The sequence below is a fragment of the Saccostrea cucullata genome, unplaced genomic scaffold (assembly GCF_032062105.1).
Source record: "Saccostrea cucullata isolate Sc308-1 unplaced genomic scaffold, CSIRO_AGI_Scuc_v1 ctg1325, whole genome shotgun sequence".
Taxonomy (NCBI): Eukaryota; Metazoa; Mollusca; class Bivalvia; order Ostreida; family Ostreidae; genus Saccostrea; species Saccostrea cuccullata.
Genome location: NW_026925063.1, coordinates 127,733 through 155,497, shown reverse-complemented (window position 1 = coordinate 155,497; position 27,765 = coordinate 127,733). Strand labels below are relative to the sequence as shown.

The 27,765-nt window shown below is 31.8% G+C and overlaps 2 protein-coding genes across 2 annotated transcripts; one reads left to right on the top strand and one right to left on the bottom strand.

The window, feature by feature from the left end:
• Nucleotides 1-11,990: 11,990 nt before the first annotated feature.
• On the top strand, nucleotides 11,991-14,652 carry LOC134267977 (neuronal acetylcholine receptor subunit alpha-3-like). The gene is made up of 5 exons (XM_062750183.1): nucleotides 11,991-12,134; nucleotides 12,873-12,917; nucleotides 13,067-13,182; nucleotides 13,370-13,902; nucleotides 14,161-14,652. Exons 2-5 carry the CDS (start codon nucleotides 12,891-12,893, stop codon nucleotides 14,556-14,558), a joined length of 1,074 nt encoding a protein of 357 aa, XP_062606167.1. The 5' UTR covers nucleotides 11,991-12,134; nucleotides 12,873-12,890; the 3' UTR covers nucleotides 14,559-14,652.
• A 7,046-nt stretch (nucleotides 14,653-21,698) lies between these two features.
• Nucleotides 21,699-23,822, bottom strand: LOC134267976 (uncharacterized). The gene is made up of 2 exons (XM_062750182.1): nucleotides 23,501-23,822; nucleotides 21,699-22,309 (listed from the first exon to the last, which is right to left on the bottom strand). The coding sequence occupies exons 1-2, from the start codon at nucleotides 23,814-23,816 to the stop codon at nucleotides 21,873-21,875; spliced, it is 753 nt and encodes a 250-aa protein (XP_062606166.1). The 5' UTR covers nucleotides 23,817-23,822; the 3' UTR covers nucleotides 21,699-21,872.
• Between the last annotated feature and the right edge of the window lie 3,943 nt (nucleotides 23,823-27,765).

Here is a 27,765-nt window from a genome sequence, read left to right as displayed (position 1 = left end):
TTAATGTTACCTGATTCAATTATTAAGTAAAGAGGAAACTTGCATACTCTATGTTAGCATTGTCCTTTGGTTCCAATGTAGTTAATTTTTTTAAAACGTTATTTTGAGTAATAAACTGTTATAAAAGACGTTCTAAGTTTAAGAACTTGTGTCCGATCTTTTTGTTTTAACATCTTCACAATAAAATATCAGTGTTCAAACCAAACCAAAGGGGAAAACATTAATACGTACAGTTTTATTTCTTACCTTATACAATGAATCTTATACGAATCTTTCCTTCTGTTCAAATTTCAGCTTGACAAAGTATAAATCAGTTGCATTATAAAATAAATTTTCTACAATGACATTTCCTAAATCTTATGCTGTTATCCTATTAACAAATCAATAGGACTTAAAAATTGATTTTTTGTAATGCCTTCTTGGAAGATTACTTCATTGCAATAAGTAAACTTAATAATATCCAAAACTTTTGTCATTGATATTGATTCGTAGTAATTAAACGTATATTCTATTCTAAGTTAGTATATTAATACATTTACTTAATCTTGAAATTACAAGAGATGTGTCAAAAAATTAATTAAGCAAACTGTACCAATAACTATTTGTCCACAAACGAATTCTAATTGTAAAGAAACTGCATTTATCTTCCGAAGAACTTCTCTACGGACATAACTGGAAAGTATTTTATAACCCAATTAAAAATTGTTTGTTTGTTGTTTAACATCCCTTTCGAAAATTTCTCACTCATATGAAGACGCTACCACTTGCCGGTGGATTGCTGCAAATTTTGTCCTATACTCGCACTCAAGTCCACTGAGCAGTGAGGGATCTTTTTCGTACCAACACCTACTGCAATACGGGATATTGGTTTATACAGATACAGTCTTCTCCGAAGGACGATCTCCATCTTAACAGTTTGACAGGATTTCTAAAAAAAGTGTTTATGTTTTGATATATTTTAAAACACTTTTTAAACACCCCTAAAGGTATGGTCAAATTTTATACGAACTTTGTTTTTACTTGACGCTTTGAACTTAGATGTGTTAAATTACTTTACATCGACTTGATATACGAGGGGTGCATAATGTCCCCGGTGCTCGGAAAGAAACAAAAACAGCTCTCTTTTAATCAAAACACATGTCTGTTATATTTTTATCCAGTTTCTGATTGTTTTTAGAATACGACGTTGAGCATGTCCCTTCGTATACTGGAATATGACAGATTCTATGATTTCCTGGACTTTCCTGGACTTACCCATATCTATTTATCCCTCAAACTCTACTCTTCCTGGCGTGTTGGTTTGGACGCAGTCATGAAGAAATTTAATGTAATGGATTCCTGATTCTGGTTCCATCCTCTCATAAACCTTTCATTTTTTGCAAAAGATTTCTTTCTAGACTTCTGCAGAAATTGAACTGCCTCCCCGAATGAAAATTTGAACAACAAGACCAGTAATATTTAAGAAAATTGCATATAGATCTATTTTTATGTTTTTACAATTCTTTGCTCTTCTCAGACCTTGGCTGTTTTTGTCAAGTGCATCTTATTGTGAATTTATTTTGAGAGTTTAAAGCAATGGATTCAAGTTTCATTATCTGTTTGAATTTTAGACAAACATGAATAACTACAATGTTTGATTTTTTGAAATAATTGCTTAAATATTTTTACAGGCTGTCGTTTTCACTCATTTTCAAAACATAGGATGACCATTCATTGATTACAAATCTTTTCTTACTGTCAAATGTTTCTTTAAACAGTGTAAACTACCCTTAAAACGATGCCTATCAATTTTGTTAGAGGTCTTAAAGTCAATCAAACATCATCAGTGATAATTTGATGAATTTTGGCAAACAGTATATTGGCTGCTGTAAGACATTGTCGCCAAGGAGACGGTACCTATTTTTGATGCCCATTATATAAATTTTGTTCATCGAAATCTCCACCTGCTCATGTGTCTATAAAACAGACATTGGTTCCTGTAAATTTCACATATTTCAGGGAATATTTCTTTGGGATTCTTAAAGAGTTTTACAGCAGCTTTAAAGACGCGTTTAATTTCACTCTAGTTTACTGATTGTTTACCATTCATTTTTAACGCAGTGTCTCGAATAGCCCTAGTTTTCCAGCTTCTCAAAAGACAAACTGTTGGAATTCCATGGATTAGAAATTGAGAGCTCCGATTCGTTCTTATACTTTTATGAGGGAAAATTTTATAAAAAAAACCTTTTACTGGAGAAGAGGGAAACATTGCTGAGGCCTTCAACTCGACATTCGGATTTATCAACAACGTTTTTATCAATTTATCATAGATATTTAGATACACACGTCGACTCAATATATTCTAATGAAATTTCATATTAATTTTTGGAAGTTTTACTTTCTATAGACAACACGGACCAAGAAACACCTAAATTGTATGACAAATGGGATGGCGTCAGCTTTTCTCTCGTCAACTTTCCTTATTTAAGTAGTAATACATGTACTTCGTCATCATCTGCATGTGGCGTTTAACGTCTCCAAACTTATTCGATAGTCAAGAGCATGCTCTGTGTATAAACCAAAAAAAGCTTTGTCAAATAAGTTAATGTTCAGGGTTTTCAGTGACTTCGATGAAAGTCATCATTTCCTTAATAATTCTATGGTTGATTTAAAAACCTTGGTAAAAATATTACATATCACTGGATCGTACTTTGGCTGACATTTTCATACTTATTCTTTCGCCTTATTTTATTTTGTAAAATTAGACAACGGAATGCTTCGTCTATCTGATAAATACGTATGGCTCAAGGCGGATGAGACCGGTTAACCGGCCGGGGATGCTTACTCCTCCTAGCTACCTGATCCCACCTCTGAACTTTCTGGGGTGTGTGGTTTATGTCCTTTACAGATTTATTATTATTATTATTATTTTAAATCGATCACTGTTTGATCTTAAGTACGATGTCATCACGCATGAGTCATCTCTTTACCGTCTACCGGTATTTCTTAAGTACGTTTCTAGCTCTCTCTCTCTCTTTTTTTTTTTATACATAAATCATGTTCAATGAAAACAATAATATCTTAAGTTGATTTAATTTATGATTTTCGTTCCATGTTGAAAATGCATTTGTATTCATCAGTAATTTATATTGCCAATAAATCTAGCCTAGTTTCATATGAATTCGTTACATTTGATGTATGTACCCCTTTTGTTAACTGATCGTGCATACGTTATATTAAATAAAAGGTAGATATTTTCCCAGTTCTAATTACCAGTCAGGAATATTAAATAATTAAATTGTAATACATCTGTGAATTAAACAAATGCACAGAAATCATAACCATAGTTACGCATGCATAGGAATTGAAAGATATACAAGCACGTGACACCAAAAGAGGAGTTGGGGATTCATTATCTCCCTTGCATTAGTACAAAACTTTTATCTGTTTATCAATGATATATTTATAAACTGTAAAAGTTTTAACTTTAGACCTGTCAAAGTTTTGAAGCTATCATAAAAATAAATTTTTGGACATCTTGACCTTTGGCAAAACCTTAATGAATAATGAATTAGATATAAACATTAATGTCTTAATTTAAAAAACTTGAAAAAAAATCCATAAATATAAAGAAATATCAATCTTTAATCAGAATTAAACATTATAAGTGACTACAAGTTATATTAAATACAGTGTCCTAAAAATTAACATTTATGCAAATCAAATTTTAAAGCTCTTTCTGCTTAAATTCAAAAGATATTATATACAAGTGGTTCTCTCTAAGTATATAAACATGATTGAACAAATATGTCAATTCTTATGAATTTTTATTCAAAGGACATAATACCATTATTGATAATTAATTATATTATTCAATTGATTCTGTGAATACTTCCTTAGAATAATTTTGGAAAAATCTGTTTTTTTCAATATATTTTTTTAAACAATAATGAGGTTTTACATGCCAGTTTTCCTGGCCACATGTTAAATGTTTATCAAAATCTGGCTAGGAAAAAGCAGAATTGGTTTTAAAAAATAAAAAGCTAAAATCCAAAATGACTTGCCTAATTGCTTTTCATTCTAAAAATGAACAAAATATTTTAAAGAATAATAATATATTGCTATGTAAAACTTTTGTTAACCAAGTTAGATAGTTTTCTAGGCCTGAATTTAACGAAAGTTACACTCCCGAGGATGCCGAAATATAAATATGGCATCAAAATGGCTTTTCTATTCTTAGAAAAGTTTTTAAAGAAATTTCCTATATATTTCATTGAAATATTTGGTGGAAAATCTTTATCAAATACCCCTTTTTAAATAAAGGAATCTACAAAAATTTATATACTTCCAGATAAATAATGAATTTCTTGTTCAAAATAGCAAATTTTTAAAAATTTTAAATTTTTAACAATGAAAATTTGAGCATTTGGCCTCCAGTATGGCCCCTGGGAAGTAACTTTGAACAAATATTGAATGTACACTTTTTTCAGGATGTACCATATAAATTTATGATTATTTTGGGGCTTTTCTAAATCTTCACGATAAACTAGAAATTTTTCAAGAAATTTTTATATATTTCGATAAATTTGTCAATCTGTTTTGGAAAATATCAAAGCATTGCAATGACGCCACGAACAGCTGATACACTACCTAAAAATGTTCGTATATCAATATGAAAGCTTTGGCTTGTTCTTCTTGTTCCGATTTTTAAATGAAATATCCTGTATTTATTGTAAATCTTTGGTTAAAAGTTTTGATCTGAAATACTTGGTTGCAAACTAAACTAACGGTACCTTAGGATGCTTCCATATATATGATCAATTATGGCTTTTCTATTCTTGAGAAGAAGATTTTTAATTCCTCCAAAATTTTTATATTTCTATCGAAAACTTTTGTCGGCCATTTTGGCCACGTGTTTCTTTCAGCATTGATTATCAATTTTCAGGAATTGAATCTACACTACCAATATGCTTAATATAAATATGATCAATTATGGCTTTACAAAATTCTTGAGGAGAAGATTTTTAAAGAAATTTCCTATCTATTTTTATGTAAAACTTTGGTCGGCCATTTTGGCCCCGCCCTACCCCTGGGGGTCATGATTTGAACAAACTTGAATCTACACCACCTGAGGATGCTTCCATATAAATATGATCAATTATGGCTTTTCTATTCTTGAGAAGAAGATTTTTAAAGAAATTTCCTATATATTTCTATGGAAAACTTTGGTCGGCCATTTTGGCCCCGCCCTACCCCTGGGGGTCATGATTTGAAGGAACTTGAATCTACACTACCTGAGGATGCTTCCATATAAATATGATCAATTATGGCTTCGTTGTTCTTGAGGAGAAGATTTTTAAAGAAATTTCCTATCTATTTTTATGTAAAACTTTGGTCGGCCATTTTGGCCCCGCCCTACCCCTGGGGGTCATGATTTGAACAAATTTGAATCTACACTACCTGAGGATGCTTCCATATAAATATGATCAATTATGGCTTTGTTGTTCTTGAGGAGAAGATTTTGAAAGAAATTTCCTATATATTTCTATGTAAAACTTTGGTCGGCCATTTTGGCCCCGCCCTACCGCTGGGGGTCATGATTTGAACAAATTTGAATCTACACTACCTGAGGATGTTTCCCCATAAGTTTCATCTTTCCTGGCACAGTGATTCTTGAGAAGAAGATTTTTAAAACATGCTACCAAATTTTCATTAATTCTCAATTATCTCCCCTTGAATGAGGGCGTGGCCCTTCATTTGAACAAACGTGAATTCCCTTTACCCAAGGATACTTTGTGGCAAGTTTGGTTGAAATTGGCCTCTTGGCCTTGGTTCTTGAAAAGAAGTCGAAAATGTGAACAGTTTACAGACAGAAGGACAGACGGACAGACAGACAGGCGGACGCCGGACAAAATGTGATCAGAAAAGCTCACTTGAGCCTTCGGCTCAGGTGAGCTAAAAATAGTAAGGTCTTTTTTTGATTGAGTTGAACATTGAATTTCACGGCATGTGGCCTTAAATATACGTTAAACACAAGCCATATCAGTGATACATCACATCGATTACTTTTTTAATTCAAGTGAATTTAGTAGTAAAAGCAAAACTTTCACTATCAACCTCTTATGTAACATGAAAGACATTCAGGGGAATATACGAGGGAAAAGGCTCCTTCTCCACCAAAGGGGGAAAACCTTTCTAGCAAAATGAAAAGCCATACGAACCCCTCCCCCAAACCTCTTTCTTTTGTGAAAATAAGGAATAAGTAAGTATCTGAACAAGAGGGGGGGGGGCATTTCTAGTTCTTCTTTGAAAAAAAGAAATTCCTTGTTGATAACAAGGGCTACAACATTAAAAATTTAATTCAAGGTCAAATGTAATAGATCAGAATTACAAAGAAAGCAACATGTAACTACATATAACTATATATGAATCATGTCTAGCCCAATAATTAGATATAGTAAATTCAAAAATTATTAACTGGAAAAGGTGAACTAAATGATGATTTTAAACGAGATTGTTGAAATTCTTGTAACATCATCTTATATGTCAGTAGCCTGACTGGGTGTATTGTGTGGCACTGATAGTAGGTGCTTTATACGCCGAGAAGCAGGTATTCCAGGAACAAACCCGTCTCTAAGACAAGACAGATCATTGTTCCAACCTCCTAAAAGAACCCAATATCCAGGCCCAGTTGATGTGTTTTGAGAGGAGAGTCCAAAATACGCATCATTGCGTGCTTTCACGTCAAATCGGATCGAATTTCTCCTAATTAGAAGAGTGCCCAAGTCAAGCCAAGGTTCACCTTGATTAGAAATAATATTTATTTCTGAAAAAAAAGAAAATCAAAAGAATTAAATTCTTGAAATAAAAAACACATAGTCAGTTTAAAATTTCCATATGACATAATTAAAAAAAGTGGCGTTCGTATATAGGCATATTTATTTGAAATAAATTCCCTTTGAAATTATTTTTCATATAAGACAGAAAATGTTATACTTGCTTACTTGAACAGAAATGTCTCCATCCCTGACTTGGTTTTGATAACGGAGATTTTTTAGAATGACAGGTATTGTAAATCGAACATCTTTGATTGACAAAATGATAAGAGAAAGATACTCCACCCGCATTCATCGTCTTAAGTGCGCATTCAGAGCAGACGGCGTTTGATAGGTATGAGACAAGAGAGACATCTGTATATATGTCGTTCATAGTATCTACCACTGTCCATCTCTCTTGATCAAAGACAAAAGTGTTTGCTATCACAAAGAAAAACAGCAAAACTATTTGAATCTTGGACAGTCTCGGCAAATTCATCTTAATAATATTTGTTTCATATGTAGTAGATGGTCAATAATCATCAAGTTCTCTTAATAGCTATCTTTGCTTCCGAAAAATTGCGTTGCTTTTCCAACTGATTTGGAAAATTTACAGAGATCTCGGGTGTTCTTTTAATTCAGAAATAAATATTCATATTTTCAATTGATTTAGTAATACACGAATTTAGAAATAGTAAATAATTGTAAATAGTTTGTCATGTTCTTAAAACCAAGGCAAATATACAACCCAATCAGTTTGATGAATAAAACATTGAGTAATTAAAGTAGCACGGTATCAAAGGAATAATAATGCACTGGTTCCATGTTGTACTCCGTTAAAACTGTAATCAATCTTCCCTACATCGACCTATTTTACATCAAAGGAATAGCTCGTTGTTTTATTTATTGCTATCTTATGAATACATATCTTTCCTTTCATAGAGATTTCGATTTGACACAGTATAATTGGGCTATTTTATAAAATATATTTTTTCAGCATTAGTTTCTTTTTTCATTTTAATTTTGTATCATGCTAGAGTATGACGTGTAAAACGTTGCCTTATTCGATAATCTTGTAATGTATTATTAAAAATCTTGTGATGTATGTTCAAAATCATGTGACGTGTATTCAAAATCTTATGTTTGTTCAATCAAACTGATAGGATTGTACGTCTGCCTTGGTTTTGACAACATGACAGAATATTCACAATTAATAACTTTTCCAAAAGCATGTTTACCTCAATCAATTGAAAATATGAATATTTTTTTCTGAATTAATTTGAATGTCTGAGTTCTCTGTAAATTTTCTAAACCAGTTCGAAAATTCGCAATTTTTCGCAAGCGAGTATAAGAGAACTAAAGGATTTTTTACCATCTATTACATAAGAAATATACATCGCAAAGTTACAGAACATACATCACAAAATTTTGAATATACATCACAAGATTATAGAACATACAGGTTCATCATAAGATTTTGAATTTACATCACAAGATAAATTTACATCATAAGATTTGGAATATACATATACATCACAAGATATTGAATATATATCACAAGATTATCGAATAAAGGAACGTTTTACACGCCATATACACGACTTTCAAATTGATTTTATGTGTCGCCTTCTAGGTAAATATTTTTTTCTCTTTCCATGTTTATTACTGATTTAAAAACATAAGTTCTATCCTTTATCTTTGTAAAAGATTGTAACCTATCAATGGAAAAGAAATCATGTCATCTTCACATGAAAACGGTTTATGACAAATTTGGTAGAAATGGAGAATTCCATAGTTCATAGCATAGCTACCATGCACAAATGAGGTTTGAAAGAGTAATCTTTTCAGCGAGCAATTAATCAGAATGAAAATATCCTCTTATATATAATCCAAACTTTCTTTTTTTTTTACTGTTTACAAAACCTGACTTGAAAAAAAAATATCGTAGCTTAACCATAGTCTCAATGTCAAAATAACATGCAGGTAAAATTTAAGATATTACTCGTAAGAATACTAAGCTGTCAACTAAATATTTTAAACTAACTCCTTAGCAATCTCTAAATTTATTGACTTAGGAAGTGTGCTTATATTTTCAAAGGAAACATGTACTTGATGTTTAAAGCGTCGGAAGTAAAAATATTCTTTTTCATTTTGAATTAAACCGATGGAGTAAAAGAAACTCCCCAATTTAAAAGAAAAGGGAATTGAAATGATATTGACAGTACTTTAAAAAAAATGAATTAATGCCATAGGTTTCACCAGCTGCTAAATCGTATTTTTTTTAAAAATCTAAATTATATTTTCTAAAGTTTTCAAAGTAGATTCTGTATTTGCGAACTCATCGAATTTTTCCTGTAACCTCATACCTGTATCTATAGGGGCGTTTCTTTCTTCAGTGCAATAGTGCAATTCTTGATTACCTATAAAAGTAAATCATACTGTTTTTACACGCATAATCATATAGAACATTTTTAAAGAAAATTGTACTGGTAGAACTCCCAATGAAATCTAAGTGTTAAGTGATCTTCAAAATAGAAAGTATTTTGTGAATGATTGTTTAAAAAAAATACCAGGACAGCTATAATTGTTCTAATTCTTCCCCTCCCCCGAAATATGTCAGGACAAAGCATTTGTTTTGAACATATTTTATTGACAAGCAAAAGGATAAGAAACAAGTTCATTTTTAAAACACATAGTAATTGTCATGCAAAATAATTGTAAATCGTGTACAAATAAAAGTCAATAATATATCTAGCAAATCTACAAGATTCATTAATTTTGCAAATTTATGAACAGCGGCAAAAATACCACTGTTAAATTCAGTTGAAAGATTTCCGTTGCCCTATTGCAGTAGGTGTACATCAAGGCATTTTTACTACCTGCTTTTAAATAAGGAAGAATTCCAAGCACCGTGGATGGAAAACGCAAGGTATTGAAATAAGGGTGAAGTTTTATTCTTAGGAAAAGTGCTGAACAGAGGAGAAAATCTTCTTAAAAAAAAGAAGGTTTGTTGATACACAAAAAAAGGTGACCATGAAGCTCCATGAGCTACTTGCAAACAAATGACCTCAAATTTGTCATTATGGATAATTAGATATTTGGATACGGGGAAAGTTGGTGATTTTTTGCTAAGTGTTTCCTTTTAACATTTGTAAATCAGTCGTTAATCTCTAATATTAAATTTTCTTTGACCATTGAAATCTTCACAATGAAACTTTAAGTTTACTGGATGATGTAACAAACAACTTCTATACTTTCTCTGGAATCTTGATACAATGTCTACTTTTCTCAGGTCATTGTGTTCTAGATCGGAACTTTGTGGTTTTTTTTTAATTCTAAATGAAAAGAAATTATGTTTCTAATTTTAGCCGTTTATATGTTTACATGTACAATAAACTGGATAAAATTTCCTACTTCTCTATACATAGGTATGATGGAGGGGGAAAAATACATCAATTTGTAACCAATCGGCGTTGATCCGCACACGTAGATCACTACACAATCTGAAAAAATTCAAATCATTTGATCCGCTCACGTAGACCACAACACAATCTGATCCTTTGATCCGCTCACGTTTGTGTACAGCGATCTACTTGAGCGGATCAAAGGAATTGAGTTTATGAATGAAAAAGGTGAAGACAACGGACAGTGATCGATATCACCTAAAAAATCTAAAATCAATAAAAATCAGCGAACAGGGCAAAAACACGGACCCCCGGGATTTCAGGGGGTGTGATCAGGTCCTAAATAGGAAATTGTGCTTTAAGGAGATTGTGCAGTATACGAATAAGGATGAGTTAATATAAAGTTATATCTGTTCAGTATTTTTCTTTTTTGCTTGATGTGGACCAGGTGTTTGTGTTATTTTTATGCATGTAGTTCCTAACTATACACGTTATGGTATAAGTCATTTCACTCCAATCTGAAAAAAGTCCAATCCTTCACAATTAAAAACACAGTGACAGTTCTTTTTATTCAATGACACATGAAAACTTTTTTTTCAAAATGAGCCTAGGAAGGTTTAGTTTGAATGGTCAAAGAAGAGATCAATGTTTTAAATTCAAACATCTTTTGTCTAGAATTTGCTGAAATGACCACAACATAGTCACTATGAACTTTTAATCTGTTAAACAAATTTGACGAAACATTTGTCTGTTGCACCCGGAGACGCGAAATTGCTATATATGTAGATGAGAAAATAACGAAATCGGCATTTAAATTCTTTAGACTACCATATCATTTTCGCGGATTTAAAAGAATCTCACTGATTTTCGGATTTTCCTCTGCGTTAGTATCAAATAACAGAGAATGAACATCTTTTTATTATGTTTAACCGCAAATTTAGGTAAGTATAAATAATAAGATTTTAATTTTCTGTGATATTTTGTGGTAATATGATACGAATGCATTCACGAATATTTCAAACATTTTTTTTAAAAACTCAGTATGGAGCAAATGTTTTCTTGGATACAGAAAACAACGGAACTAATATACGTTTTTGAAATGTGGTTAGTGAACAATGATATCTAGAAAATTTATAATTAGATCTGATATATTCATTTATAATTAGGTCTGATATATTACATGTAATCAAGCTTTCATTCATTTATACACCGGTAAAGGTGCTCCCTACAATTTTACAAAGAAGTGTATGCTCATTGAGTGATTGCATAAAGCTGTTTGAAAAATAATTTGGACACTATAATAATATTTCTAAAAATATATTTTAAAGAAAGCGTTCGAATTTATCCCACTACTGAAATTAATTAGTTTTTCTGTGTTCTTTAAAACTGTGAAAAATACTTATGTAAAGTCGATTGTTAAAACAATAAAATGCCTTCACTGGTTGTTAGTACGGAAATTAATGTTAAAGCTGTTGCAGAAAAATGTATATCCAGCGTTTGCAGCTTATTTATTTTTCTGCAATAGCTACCAAGGTAATTCCAATATTAACAGACAATATTAAGACATTTTTTGTGTTTATAAATATATCTGTGCAAAAAAAAAAATAATGCAAATAAAATGCATTTAAAGTAGGATTTAGTGGATGAAATATGTATTAATAACCTTGTAATATTTTAATTTAAGTATCCCATCTTCCTGGTCGAAGTTTTGAAATAATAATAGGTGACATATTGCCAACATCAAATATCGAATTTATAATTGGTTTATACTGATTTGTAAAAAAGTTATTTTCCAGTTTCTACAGCTTTTGCATACTCCCACTCACTAGAAACCAATTTAAGGAACGAGATATTCAGCGGCTACAATAAGGATGCCAGACCGGTGCAGAAAACCATTGTCACCTGTAACGTTAAAATACTGTCGCTCAAAGACATTGTAAGTTCTACTTAAAAATTTACATTTGTGAAGGTTATTCTTTAGATTTCCTTGGTTAATCTCTTCTAACATGTATAACATTACGATCAATTATAAATTTTTTGCCTTTGAAAGGGCATCCACAATTTTATTTAAAACAATTTAAAATGATAGATTGGTTTGAGCTAATCAAAAAGACCATGTTTGCAAACCTTCTATGTTTGTGCAAAATTAATTCAAACTCAATTGGAGAGAGAGTTTTTTTTTTATTTGCATCGATTAGCAAAAAAAGTTTCTTAACTTTATAATTCCATGTTCAATAGCATAGATATAGAGCAAACAAAAAAATACTGTGTAGCAAAAGCAAATTTAAACAAGTGAAAGAAATATTCAAGGTCTATATCCAAAACAATTAAGCTAACTTATGAAATTTAATATCTCCCAATTAAAAAAAAGATTCATGCAGCGGATGGGAGCTTGAGTCGAAAATGTAAAAGAAGAGATTAAAAAAATTGGCCTTGAACTTTCAACTTTTGGTCTCAAATCAAAGAAGAGGTTTTTCTTAGGTCCGAGTTTCTAATCGATAATCTCTTTAATTATTTATTGACAAAATAGTTTAATTACATAGTAATTGTACATACAAATTTCTGAAGTTCATGTTGATAACATATATACGATGAATTGTACGTGTTTCTGAAAATTATGAAGCTAAACTCCGTAATAACTCATCACAATTCAAGTAATTTTTTTTTATTCCAGAACACAAGGGATCAAACAATGACAACAGTAGCGTACTTTTCATTTGTAAGTCTTGATAGATTGTCTCATGCTGAATAAGAATTCACAAAATCTAAGAACAAAAAGAGATCAAGCAGGAATTATTTCTTTGTTAAATAGTGTCGATCCATGATTTGTAGAAATTGAAAAAAAAAATTGTCTTGTATATTCTTTAGTCTTGGGACGATACCCGACTGTCTTGGACGTCAAAACCAGCGTACTCTTCAGACATAGAAAGAATATACAGCACGGAATCTGTGTTATTCACACCCTCCTTAGTGGTGGAAAATTCGTAAGTTAACTAACATAGCTCGTGTTTCAGTAAATTTAATATCTATCACAATTAGAAACATTCAGAAGACCTCGTTTCAGCCTTTTCATTTTGCACTAGTAATATGATATAACAAGATTTTTTGTTTAGCTGAATATAACATGGTTCTCATGGTCCCTCTGTGACAAAGATTCGGTCTTATTTTCAGCATTAATGATCTGGGTGTTATCAGCGACAAAACCCTTCCAATGCGCATCGACCAGAGTGGGCAGGTCACGTGGTCCCCTGGTAACATCTACGAGACTTCATGCGACATTGATACTACCCTTTATCCCTTTGACAAACAGACATGTTCCATCACTCTAACAACCAGGGGATATATAAAAGCAGAAGTAGAGCTAAAGCTCGCAAAAATGCCGATAGTTTTGACAGCTTACCAGGAGAATGGTGAATGGGAATATATATCCAGTTCAAGTGATGTCAGCGTCACAGCACGTGATTTGTTGTTATACTCTACACTCACTTTTACTTTCACTTTCCAACGCCGATCATCGTATCACTTGATATCGACGATTATCCCGATGTTTTTACTTGCGTTTATGAGTTGCTACGTCTTCAAACTCCCAGTTGATGCGGGAGAGAAGCTTGGTTACTGCCTAACCGTCTTATTAGCTTTTGCCGTCTACCTGACATTGGTTTCAGACAATATTCCTACAACGTCAACAACAATATCTTATTTGTGTAAGCATTACGGCATTTTTTTCATTAGTTTAAAAAAAAGAAAGAAACCAAAATATTTTCAACAAATACTAATATTTCTTTAAGCTACTACACGGTGTACTACTGGTAATTTAAAAATGCAAAACACTTGGCGTGCCTGTTTTCATTTTGTATGAAATTGATGTTAAAAAATATTTAAAAAGTGTGTACATGTACACATAGATATCTACAATTTCTTGTTTTAAGACTATTAATAATATATACTGATTTTATTTTCAGCCGTTTATTTGCTGTTGATGCTGGGAATGGGTGTGATTTCTGTACTTCTGACTATACACATTATAGATATTAACTTTACATCTGAAGAAGAGGAAATTTCCGGATGTATGCGTAAAATAACAAAAATTATTTCAAAATTAGTTTGCTGGAAAGGCTGCGGAACATGTTGCAAGGGACGTAACTCTTCCGTTTCTGTAATTAACGTTAAACGTATAAACGTGCATCTAGGCTCAAAAAAGGTCGAAGGTAATATGGATGATGATGTCGAAGATGAAGATTTCTCCTGGCAGGAGATAGCAAGGATTTTAGACATTTTTATGTTCCGAGTTTACCTTTTTCTAGTCATAATGCTGTCTGTCGCGTTCATAGGCTTCATGTCTTGGGGTTCACTTTGGTAAAACTTCACAAATTGGAAATTTATTATGGTCAGCGGTTTCTCTTAGACAAACCTGTTGATATTTTTTTTAAATGTATTAAAATGAAAAATGAAAATTCGTTTCCTTGCAGTAATTGAATAAAGTAACAAGTCCCAAATAGGATCAATTCTGAATGGAAATGCTTTCATATAATTTCCGAATGTGAAAATATTTCCTCATATCATTTAAGAAGAAGGATGCATTTTAATTGACATTTGACGGGAATTTGGAAAATTTCAGTGATCTGTCCCACTTGAAAATTTAACATACTATTTATGTTGGGTTCCTGTGAAGAATAGGAGAAGGAAATATTCTTCAATATTTTTTTCAAATTTGCCAAATTATTTTATTGAACGACTAGTTAAGATATAATTCTCATGTTTTACTGATGAGTAGACATTTTTGAATGATGCAAATATGCATCAGGAAAAATAAGGGAATTTACTCTTATACCAGTACTTAAAGCTGAATTCTCGTCAAAACAGCAATTACTGGCGTTGGTTATGCGAAACTTATAAATGAAATTTTTGTGCTGAGTAACTTTTAAAAAAGATATAACTGCAGTGCATTGCATTGTATTGTTAGACGTTCTGTCTTTAAATCCTACTTGTCATTATTAATTTAAGTATGATTTTATGAAAAATAGGTTAAAAACCTACTGTACAAAATTTACAATAATATATTTATCTATTAGATAGATTAAAACATTTTTATTAGTACTCGATAATATCGACAAAATACAATGTACATTATGATTCAAAAAGGTTTTGTTACACTTGTTGGGGTAGAAAAAACAGTGAAAAAGAAATGGACTAATGAATGAAGAGTTTGAGACTCAATTAATCAAAGCGCTGTGACTTTGCTTGATCGAGCGTGATAATTGTTTCACATGTCGATAACCATATTAAGCATCGATTGGATGTTTGGTTTCAATGAAAGGAAAGCTACTTAAAAAAGGTACTGTTTAAAAAATATGAATATAATGGCACCATGTTTTGCTCTAGAACAAAATATATGTCAGATAATTAAAATAGAAGGTGCACAATGACAATATGTAATAAAGATTCTGTGAAAGTTTCATTAAATTTTTTTATGAGAGGAATATATATTTAAATACATTTTATACCCTCCCGCTTTTTAAGCGGGGGGTATAAAAATAATTTTCTTTGGGATAGGTGGTATCTTTGTGTTAGAAAATTGATGATTTAATTCTTCAAAATCGATGGTTTATTTCTTTGAATTGTTTTGTGTGTGACATAAAATTAAGTGTTTTAATGATTAAGCATGCATTGTAAAGTACATACCATGAGGAACAAACTTTCTCATCTCCCACACAAAAAATAAATGCATTGTAATTTCTCAAAATGTCTTTAAATTTAATATCTGATTAGAATTTCTAATTAATTAAAATATAAAAATCTCAAAAATGTTCCCAGAAACAGTACTATACAGTATCAAAAGTTAAAATTGTACAATTTTCAATTTTTCACCAAATTATGTGCCCTAGTAAAAAAAAGAAGTTGTTTACATGTGTAAGTAAATACCCCTTCTTTAGTGGGAGAGGTACCTATTGGAGCAAATAATTTCTTTTTTTTTAAAGAAAAACCTTATTTTGTGTTATTTTTATCCTTTAGAAGTATAAATAAGTGATATTAATTATATGATAAATTAAAAAAAAAAAGATCATGTCATAATCATTTAATTTCACGACAAAATGTTGCGAATTTAAAGCTTTGAAAATTGTCGTCACGCGCAAAATCCCCCATGGGAATTTTCAAAAGTTGGCATATTTCATTCAAATCAACCATCCAATCGAATCAATTTGTGAAATTTATTTAATCAACAATTGGTAAGTTGCTCGTGGCAAGATCCTCTGTGCGCATTAATAGAAATAGCCATATAAAGCAAACAAAGGTTTGTCAGTGTAGATGATATTACACATTTTTACCAGCGTATCGGTTGCTAGTGAGCTGTAGTTTTTGCAGTAAACTATGATAAGATGTATTAATTGTTATTTACCCCCCCCCCCCCCCCATTCCTTAACCCATTTCTGTTGAAAATCATGAAAGTCTTTAAGCAAGGTGTTAGAATGCATTTTTCACAGGACATGTTTTCAGAGGAAACAGAGTTAACAGACTATTGCAATTTCCTGTTTACTGCCAATTTTGTTTATAAAACTGGTTCTACTCTTTAACCTTTGAATAGGTAAACCTAAAATCACAATAACGTTAGTAGGGGTGACAGTTCTGTATTAAAAAATATCAGACAGTTTGGAAAAATGTTTGATATTTTTTAATAAAGAATTGCATGAGGCATATATCGTACTAAAACATTGCTTTTGATTTACCTGAGACAGTCCGATATTAGAACAAAAGACAAAGGTGTTAATGACCACTGAAGCAATTCTTTCAAGATTGCAGGCTTAAAGAAAAGTACTCAGTATTTAGGTATTTGGCTACACTGAAGAAGGTATTTGAAAGAATTTGATAAGGAGAGTGGGGACAATTTTTTTCTTTATTTAGACATACACAGAGATTAAAGCAGTACAACAGATTATCATACAGACAATCTAGTGACTTATGAATTTGGAATTGAATGAAAAATGCTGATATAAAGAATATCCACAGAAAATTAGCAGTTTTAGAAACACTAGTCCATTTCATTTTTTTTATGTTAAGCGTCTAAATATACCTTTGTTTTTGATGTTTCATTACAGAAAAACAGACATAATCAATAAGTTTTGAGGGAAACGTTGAAAATCTTCAAGTGTCTTTCAAAATTTGTTGCGAATCTGTCAAATTAAGTATTATTTATCTAGTTACATTGATTTTGCATCTAGGCATTTTTTTTCTTTTAATGAGAAAAATGAAATCAAATTGTTTGAATGCTGCTCTTTATAGTGTCTAAACTTTATGTTTTATTATGAATTTATTTTGGGGGCTTAGAAAGTTTATGTGCTTCACTGATGACCCCAAGTGCGCCCACTCTTTTTTCAAAAACTAGAGAAAGAGGTTGAAACACTTCTCCAATTTTAATAAGTTTATTAAAAGTTTACCCGTTTATGGGGTTTTAGTTGTTTGTTTTTTTATTTGCATTATCTGGTCTGCCCAGTGTTCTTATATTTGGTGTAATTGAAAGTTTATTTTTTTTTTAAATTTTGCAATTCTGTAAAATCAATGTTTCAAAATCATCAGTCTATGTGAGAAATTTAAATTGCTGTTTGTTATTATTTTTTTAATTTCTTTTGTTTAGTAGCAGTCCAATTTTGAAGGCTATTAGTACTGAAACAGTACAAACTGTATCATCTTAATATTTAATCAATTATTAAATATAAATAAATTGATATTCTTCAATTATATATAAAAAAAACAACAACAACAACAAACAAACAAATGCTTTTGTTCTTCTATGTACAGGTTTCATATTGTAAAAAACTTAATAGTAAATGTTGTATGGCTATTAAGATTTTATGTACAGTTTAGAGAGGAATATGTAAGTTTTCCTAACTTGTGTACAATCCTTTTGACATATTGTCAAGAAATACACAATAGTAACTGTATTTGAATGCAAATTGACGATTTGCAGATTATTGAAAGGTAGGTGTGAAATGGTCTTTTGTTTCTTATTCCTACAAGTGTATTCTAAGTAAACATACTCAACTGGCTTCTAATTAGTCAGCTACAGAGTGACACACTATTTGCAATACTATTAATTTTTGAATTTCAAAGGATCATAATAATTAATATAATTTGGATTTGATCTCTATTGTAGAAAATAACAGACATATAAAAATAATAAACATATAATAATTTTAAAAAAATATAGTACTTTTAAAAAATCTAACCACTGTACAAAAGTTCATACTTTTCAAATGAATTTAATAGCTATTTACATATATATTTAAAACATTTTTATCAATAATAATATACACATTTATTACTATAATTGAAATATAAAGATCCGTTTTCTGTATAAATATTATCAAATTCTCAAAAAAAAAGTACTTTTAAAAAATCTAACCACTGTACAAAAGTATAATAATTTTGAAATGAATTTAATTGTCTAATTTTTTTAAAAATATATATTAAAAACATTTTTATCAATAATAATATACACATTTATTACTATAAATGAAATATAAAGATCCATTTTCTGTATAAACATTATCAAATTCTCAAAGTAAAAAAGTGCCGTTTTGACTACTCTAAAGTGCCGTTTTGACTACTCTCAAGTGCCGTTTTGCATATTTCCTGATTGCCGTTTTCACCATTGTTTTGTTGAGGTCTGTTATTACGATTAATATCAGACCGCTCACTAATATCGGATGAAATCGGATAATACAGGGTGTTTCAGCAAATATGTCCCGACTTTGCGGTTTCAATATAAAGTTAGGCAGTACGAACGAAAGAATTTTTTTGCAAAAGTGAAAACCACATAACCAAACAATTTCAAAAATACGAAAGTTGAAGTAATTCTGATTCAATTATGTTTTAGAGAGGCATATTTAAAGCTTGAACATCTGCAGCAGCTTTCAATTTAACGTCATTTTTATGGGTTCTAAAAAGGCACAATATTTTCAGTCAGCATCCTCATTTTGTCTCTGAAGTCCTTTATGACATATATTTGGACATTTGCAATGAAAAGTCTGTTTACTAGAAAGATGGCTTTCATATGAGTACTTTTTTCAAAATCTTATGCACTAATATTGATGACTTTAGAGATTTTCTGTTAGTATTCTTTAGTTTATAAGCATCCAAAGATCTATTTCTGAACAAAAAAACCCTCACAAACTAATTCTTGAAGATGTAATTAAAACTTCAATGGAAAAAATGTATTGACTTTATTTTATATTGATTATATTACAATGATATTGCAAGAAAATGGGCTTTAAGATACAGTTATCATTTTATAAATATTTTATTATTGTGCAAAAATATAGACATCAAAAGTCGGGACTTATTTGTTGAAACACTCTGTAATACAGATAAACCTTTAGACTGCAAGAACAAAGGAATGACATCACAGCAATGTTTTAAGTTATAATAAAATTAAGTTTTGCTGTGATTCTCTTGTTGGGGTAGGCAAAACAGTGAAAAATATTTTCTTTAAACGTCTGTCAAACACGAGAATTCAACATGTTGCATACACCCCTGGTGCAACATTGATTTTTCGCCAATATCTTTAAATTCGAATTTACAGATAATTTGTACAAAAGTTTATAAAGACACACAGTAATATAATATGATGATAAAGCAAAGCTTTGTTCTAATATTTTGATCTTAAACACATTGTAGCGTCAGTCTTGCTCTGATCCTCGGAATTGTGTTGAGGTGTTTGATAAAACTAGAAAGTGTCCAGTGGATTCATAGGTATCCATATACTCCTTATATAATGCGTAGGCAATACTTTCTGGCGAAAAATATCCGTAAATTGAAAAATGGACTAAAAACATACCTCGAAACTTACACCCCGCACACAACATAGTATACACTCCGCATGTTTCATTGATTGGTATATGCAATTATGCATATTTTATCAGAAAATGTAATCAAATTGAATCTTTTTAAACATTTTTTTTTTACATGTGATCAAGTTCATGATTAGAAAATGAGCTGGATGCATCATTACTACACTAGACAAAATTGCCAACGCTCCACCAAATAAAAGTAATATCTTACTTTTTTTAAACTTGTTTATGATGTATATGATATATTATTATGTTACTTTAGCAAAAATTAAAGTATTAATTAAGATGTCTTCATTGATAAATAACTCGTACAATGTTAACTGAAGCATGGCCATTTCATAGAAAAAATGAAAATCGTGTCCATACTTTTTTGGAGGAATAAATTATATTTTTTTTCTTTGCGTTTTCGAACTTTGTGTGTGTGCTAATTAAAAAAATAAAAAAAAAATACACCGTTTGTGGCATTTGATCCTAGAAGAGCATGCTAAAACAGACACTCAGTATGGTGTCTGTAGGGAGTTCTTGGAAGGTTTTGAAAAAATAAAATCACTGAAAAAATATTTATTCTTCTAGAGAAAAATTGTTGCAAATAGATTGATAAACATAAAAATGTTTATCATAGAAACATTTAGCAAAGCCATTAAGTAAACACCACAACATACTTGCAACTTTGTTCCACAACATTGGGGCAACCGGAAGTTAGGTGGACTTGGTATGGGCACCAAGGCACTGGATGACTACTGGTAACAGGCGATATAATAGTCAATCGCTGCATATTATTTGATTTTTACTGGGAGACTGCTTCTGGTATAACCTCAAGGACCATCATCAGTATTCATATAATGCATATCTGGGAAAAAAAGGTGCGCAATCTATGCCGGGAAATTGGTTTTCGGGCATGAAAGTCAGTTAGGGGTTTTGCCACGACACCAAAACATTTGTTTATCCCACTGTATCGAAAAAATGGCATATTATAAATATACTGATACCAAAGAGGCAAATGTTCAATTCACAAAAAATATAATAAGTGGTGTGGTAGCAATTTTGTCTATGTATAATTATGTATAATTATTGACAGCCGCTTTCAATAAAAGTGGGGAATATTAATTTCTTTCTGTCTGTATGTAACACTTTCCACACGCAATCTCGAGAATCATTTGAGCTTTTGAATGAAATTTTACACTTGAAGCTTCCTGTGGTATAAGAAAGACCTCCTTTTGATTTTGAGATCAAAGATTAAGGTCTTCAAATCATAAAACGTAATACTATCTATTTTAACACTTTCGTTTCTACAAGATATCTCGAGAAGGCTTTAAGCTTTCTCAATGAAATTTACACAACAACCCACGGTGGCCCATGAAAGACTGCATTGATTTTGAGGTCAAAAGATCAAAGTCAGAAATGCATACATCCTGTTTGTGCTTGAAAGTTTCACTTCCTTTTAGTGATATCAAAAAGCTTTTGAAATGATTTTTATACCTTAAGTCTTTATTGCGCATGCCCCACCTGTCCCTCTTTAAGTGCCCCCCAGGCCCATCCACCCCGCTCCCTCTAGATCCGGCATGCTAATCTTTTTTTCCAAAATCCTGGGGCACAGGTTCTCTGAATAAGTTGTGAAATTCAATTGAGAAAAATATTTTAAATCGTGTAAAATGAAAGTTACTATGGATTTTTTTTTTCAAATTTGAGAAATACATTCCTCTGATACTGATTTATAGTTATACATGTATGTATAACTTGCTAATTTTAGATATATATGGGCATATTCTTAAGGTAAACATACTGAAAAAAAATTGAGAGTAACTTTCAACGACAAAAAGGTGGTTTTGTTACAAATAAATGATCCATTCACATTGCGAGCTGTACCTATTTCTCAGTAACAGGTTATTGATTTGATATACGTTTGGAAAAGTATAGTCCATTATTGTTTGATGACCAAGTGTATCACCGAGTCCAACTTCAATGCGACCTGTATGCCAATTGATCCAAAAACTTGAAAATTGTGCCCCGCTAAGATGGGATCCTAGTGACGTCGAGGAGCAGGTACTTCCGTAAACAAATCCGTCTCGAATACATGATTCTGTATTGTACCAACCTCCCAGTATAACCTGATATCCGGAGCTAGCCGTGGTGTTCCCAGACACCAGTCCAACGTGAGCGTCTCTAGTCGCCTTTATCTGGAATCGAATCGATGTTCTTCTCCAGCTCGTTATAAGAGTGTCTATGTTAATCCAAGGATCACCGCCGAAAGTAATCGTATGAACAGCTGCAAAATATCACATTAATAATATGTTTTATTTTTTCATCATGAGAGAAAAACTTGTTTTCCATTTTTTGATTTTCATTATAATTTATCATAATTTAATACTAACGCACGGAAGCCTACAGGTATCAAGAAAAAGAATATTAAGCACCCTAACGAGAAAATCTTTTTGAATAGGTGATATAATTTATTAAAAAAGGTGATATCACTTATTTAAATCAAATACGTAATATTAACAATTTTTTTTACAAATAGGTGATATAACATTTAAATTATCTATTAACAAACAGCTTCACAGGATCTTTCACAATTTTAGAGACATTTAATTAAATTACATTGAATTAGGTGATATAACCAATTTAAATTAATTACTATGAAATGTGCCAACAAACTGCTTCCATCTTTCACTACAGAATTGTGCTAGTTTTTATATTTTATTATTTATATGTCTCATTGTTAATCATTAATTTTCCACTTTGTTTTATAATTTAAAGTAAAGTCTATTTCATCGAGGCAATGAATTGTTGCCGGAAAGTTACAGTTGTGCATTTATTAACTTTGCACTTTGTTTTATAATTTAGCGTTCTTGGAGACAATGAATTACAGTTAAGCATTTACACGTATGTTGTTTTCTCCCAAATTATATTTATTACACCTATCCATCATGTATACTAGAGGAAAAATTGTTAAAAATGTCCCACATTACATTGTAAAAAGAGAAAGAAATGCGAATCTGTTGTTATAAAGGGATCGATAACATAAGGCATTTTAAAAGTCTTGGACTAAAATACAGAGGAAGCTGGGCAGTCCAAATTTACTTGGTTCTAATGGAAATCTAGTTTTGAGGAAGGGAGCATTCATTATTTACTGCTGTAAGAAAGCAATAGGTGATATCACCTATTCGAATTGTTGATGTCATAAATCACTTATTCAGATTGAATAGGTGATATCACTTATCCGAAAAGCACGAATAGGAGATATTACCCATTAATCCAAATAGGTGACATCACCAATTCAAAAAGGTGATATCGCTTGTTCAGTTTGAATGAGTGATATCACCTATTCAAAGAGGTGTTACATGCATTACCTATTCGAATGGGCGATATCATCTTTTCGAATCGGTGATATCACTAAATGACAATAAATACCAAAAACGGCGCCTCACACAAACTGCATGTACAAACAACTACTTACCTGTACAGAAGTGTCTCCATCCTTCACTTGGTTCCCACTCAGATGTCAACAGACGACTCTTCACGTGACAAGTACTGTAAATCAAACACGTCTGGTTTTCTTGATGACAAGAAAAGGATTTTTCGTTCATCAGCTTTGTTCTTAAAGCGCATTCAGTGCATGCAACATTTGAAAGATGGTAAGAAACCGATTTTTGGGTGACGATGTCATTCATGGCGTCCATTACCTTCCAAGTCTGTTGTTCAACTGAAGAGTAAATAATCATACTCCCAGAAAGGAACTTGAACAAAATAAAATGAAATTTCCAAAGGGCCATGAGATTCAATATAACATTGAAGATTCTAACTATGGTAATGTATGTCCCTAAATATCGAGTCCTTTGTAGAATTTAATCAATTCATCTAGCAGTTATGGATTGCTCCTATCACCTCTCCCATCATATACTAAATAGAAATACAAAATACATTTCTATATATAGTCATCAACTCATGTATTTTTAAAAGACTTAAGTAGGCGTGGAAAAATGTTTTTCTGATTGTTGTTTCTTTTTTAATTTTATTTATTTTTTCAAAATGGCAAACGTATAAATTATATATAGATACATATAGGAGTAATGCATAAAAAAGTAATTGTAGTTAATATAGGCCAGTAGCTCAAATATAGAAGTTAATTTCTTCGAGATCTTGAATAATTCACGAAATGATATTTAGCCCTCTATAGTAGTAGTATAGTGTTAGGGAATATACGCCCAAAGTCTTTTGCACATCAATGACGTCAGGGGACGGACCCCAGTCCGATGAGTCATCAGAATTAATGAGGGGAAAGGGGGTGGATCACACAACAGGGTGTGTGTGTGTGTGTGTATGTTTGAAATACGCATAGAAAAGGCATAGAAAAAATCTCTGCAAAACGGAATTTTGACCAGGTGAAATAATTACTTATTTGGTATAGTCTGTACTATACTACTGAGAGCTTACTAAGGCGAAATGGGAATGCTAAATTTTACAGTTGAGGCGAGATAGGAACAAACCGGTAGATAGGGGTAGATAGGGGAGAGGTAAACATATTAAGGGTGAGAATTAGACAATAAAATTAGAAAATAAACAAACAAAATTATTATGTGCATTAAAGTTTTCATTTATTTCTTTTATAACATAGAAATTTATTCTAAATAATTAATCAGGAAAATTAATCTGTAATCAATGTAAATCTATGCACTATCAGCTTTAAATTAATAAATTAATTTGTTTTTGAGAAATGGGAGTAATTTTTTAAATATAATAATTAATATAAATAATTATTGTACCTCATTATAAATATTCTAAACAACGCGTTATTTGATTGGTTCTAAGTTTTCACGTGATCGGGCCGTAAAACTTAATATTTCCCGGCCGTCGCCACGCTTTTCATCATATTCCACCTCTTCGGAACACCTAGTGTATTTTCCCGCAATGTAGTTCTCGTTCGTTGAACGAAAACTCCCGAGAGATGTAGACGTCACAATAGCCTGCTTTACGTCACAAAACTGATGATCTAATGTGTTGACCAAAGGGTTTTATAGTAACTTTACGTAAAAATGAAAGTGAATTTAAGAACGGTGCCGAATTTGAAAGTTTATGTTTATTTCAAAGTTTTGCTTGTTTTGGAATAATAAACAATTCATTGCATGAATGTTCGGGTAACATGAAGACTTATTCAGCCAAGAAATATCATATTATGATTTTTCTTGGCTGGATATGTCTTCATATTTCCCTCACTATTATGCAATAAATGTATATTATTATATAGTCTATTTATAGTCCCTATATAATCTATACAAACGCAAACAGGTTCATAACACTACATATTCATCCGATTTTAGGCCGTATTCACCGGAGGGTCAATGCGCTTGCACCGGCTATGTGACGTCACAATCAAAACACCAAACAACGGTGCAAACAATGGTTGCAACGGTAGGAGCGAGCTACGTATCCGAGCAGAAAAACGATTATTCAAACCTATTTCAGGATTATTTTTCAACATTTGGACGTCTTACACATAGCGAAACACGGAAAAGAAAAAACGGAGGTTACAAACAGTAATCTGGAGGTTTTTTTAAATTTTCAACAATGGAAGATCGCAAAGAAAATGGTGTCGTCATACAACCCTCAATGTCTTATTTATTCAAATCCAGACTATATAATAAAACAATTATGGACTCTTTTGGTGTTGAATATGGTTTTATTCACCAGAAAAATATTCATAATGACCTCGGCTTCGCCTCGGTCAATATGAATATTTTTCTGGTGAATAACATTAAATGTTGAAAAATAATCCTGAAATAGGTTTGAATAATTTTTTTCTGCTCGGATACGTAGCTCGCTCCGGCCGTTGCAACCATTGTTTACACAGTTGTTTGGTGTTTTGATTGTGACGTCACAATGCCGTTGCACGCGCATTGACCCTCCGGTGAATACGGCCTAAAACGGGTGAATATAGGGACTGTACGTGTTATTTTTTTGTAAAAGGTTGTTTGGTTGGCGTTGGGGGAACAACGTTGTTTTACCAAAATATTATAGATTATATAACGGGACTATAAAAGGAAGGAAGGATCCTATATAAATACACCCTTAAAGAAAAGTCTTACAAGTTGGTAGTAGTATGTTGGCCCAACATGTTTGTAATACACCCTTAAAGAATGTGTCTTATCAAGTTGGTAGTAATATGTTGGCCCAACGTTGGCCCAAGTAATACACCCTTAAAGAAAATGTCTTATCAAGTTGGTAATTATGTTGGCCCAACGTTGGACCAAGTTTTTAAGAAAGTGCCTTATCAAGTTCAAGTAGTATTGGCCCAACGTTGGCCCAAATACACCCTTAAAGAAAATGTCTTATCAATTGATAGTATTATGTTGGTCCATGTTGGCAACACCCTTATTGTTGTAGTTATGTTGGCTCACATTGGCACAATGTTTGTAATACACACAAGTGTTATTTTGTTTAGGTGTTTAAAAGATGGCATATTTATATAGTCAACGTAAATTATTATACTGCCATTAATTGATGGTGTCAATTTTATAATTAGCTGCTGAGCTTTACGTTGGGACCTTCTGAAATACTTTCTATGTCCATGCTTATCATTGGACCTCTTGTTTAGATATATATAAAATTTTAAATTTGCACTGCCTTTCTATTTTTTGAATTGTGTTTATGCTTATATTTATTTGTAATAAACCAGATAGCAGAACATCTCTTACATTATGGTTGTATTTTCTGCTGTAATTACCTTTATTGGGCCAACAATGGCCCAACATGGAATATCGATAGCTATGTATAATGGTGCGCTAATGTTGGGCTAACTGTTCGCATTATATCATAAAATTATTATCATGAGAGAAAATATTTGTTTGGGGATTGTCGGCCCAACGTTGGCAATATACCATGAATCTGACTGAGCATCATGGGTAGACAACAACCGGGCTACTTCTAATATCCGCGCCATTTTTAATCTGCGAGCGAGCGTAATGAGACTGATACCTTGCATATCTGCATCCACTTTGTAAGTATTTATAATATGTTTGCCTCGGCACAGCTGAATTAACGTTTAGTTTTTAAACGATATCATGTACAAATCTGCGCAAAGCAGACACGGGAACAGAGGCCAGGTGCTGTTGGGTCAACACTGTACCCCAGATGGCATGCTAGCATTGGGCCAACGTTGAGCCAATGTAATCGGTTACATCGGGCCAATGTTGGCAAATGACATTGACCCAATTTAAGTTTGCTCATCGGCCCAATGTTGGCCCGATATGTTGGGCCAACGTTGGCCTAGTGTAGAGTGTTATTTCTACAGATATTTGCCCAACGTTGCGCCAACATTGGCCCAATGAATGCAACATTGTTTGACCAACGTCAAAAGGAACATTGGGCCGATGTTGGCAAATGACGTTGGTCCAGTGTCATTTTGCTCCTTGGCCCAATGTTGGCCCGATATTTTGGACCAACATTGGGCCAATGTGTATAAACATTTAATTGTTACAAATTTGTTTATTAACAAATCTGATCGTCTCTACAATCAAAAATAAATCTACAACCAATCCTACTTGAAAGTACAAGCTAGAATTACAAGGCTTGTTAAAATTCTTATAATTTATCAAAACAAAATAAATTATCAGTGATTAAATGTTTTGTTTTTATACAAGAAAAATAAATTAAATTACAAAATAACAAATGTGTTTTGATACAGTTAAAACAATAAATAATTTGCCCCTTATTTAGATTGAAATG

Excerpts from the sequence above, each read along its gene's own strand:
- LOC134267977 (XM_062750183.1), top strand. The coding sequence starts at position 12,891 with ATGACAACAGTAGCGTACTTTTCATTT. Across the intron at positions 12,918-13,066 it reads CAGTAGCGTACTTTTCATTT|TCTTGGGACGATACCCGACT; the intron begins GTAAGTCTTGAT and ends TATATTCTTTAG. Across the intron at positions 13,903-14,160 it reads AACAACAATATCTTATTTGT|CCGTTTATTTGCTGTTGATG; the intron begins GTAAGCATTACG and ends TTTTATTTTCAG.
- LOC134267976 (XM_062750182.1), bottom strand. The coding sequence starts at position 23,816 with ATGGCCCTTTGGAAATTTCATTTTATTTTGTTCAAGTTCCTTTCTGGG. Across the intron at positions 22,310-23,500 it reads ATGGAGACACTTCTGTACAG|CTGTTCATACGATTACTTTC; the intron begins GTAAGTAGTTGT and ends GATATTTTGCAG.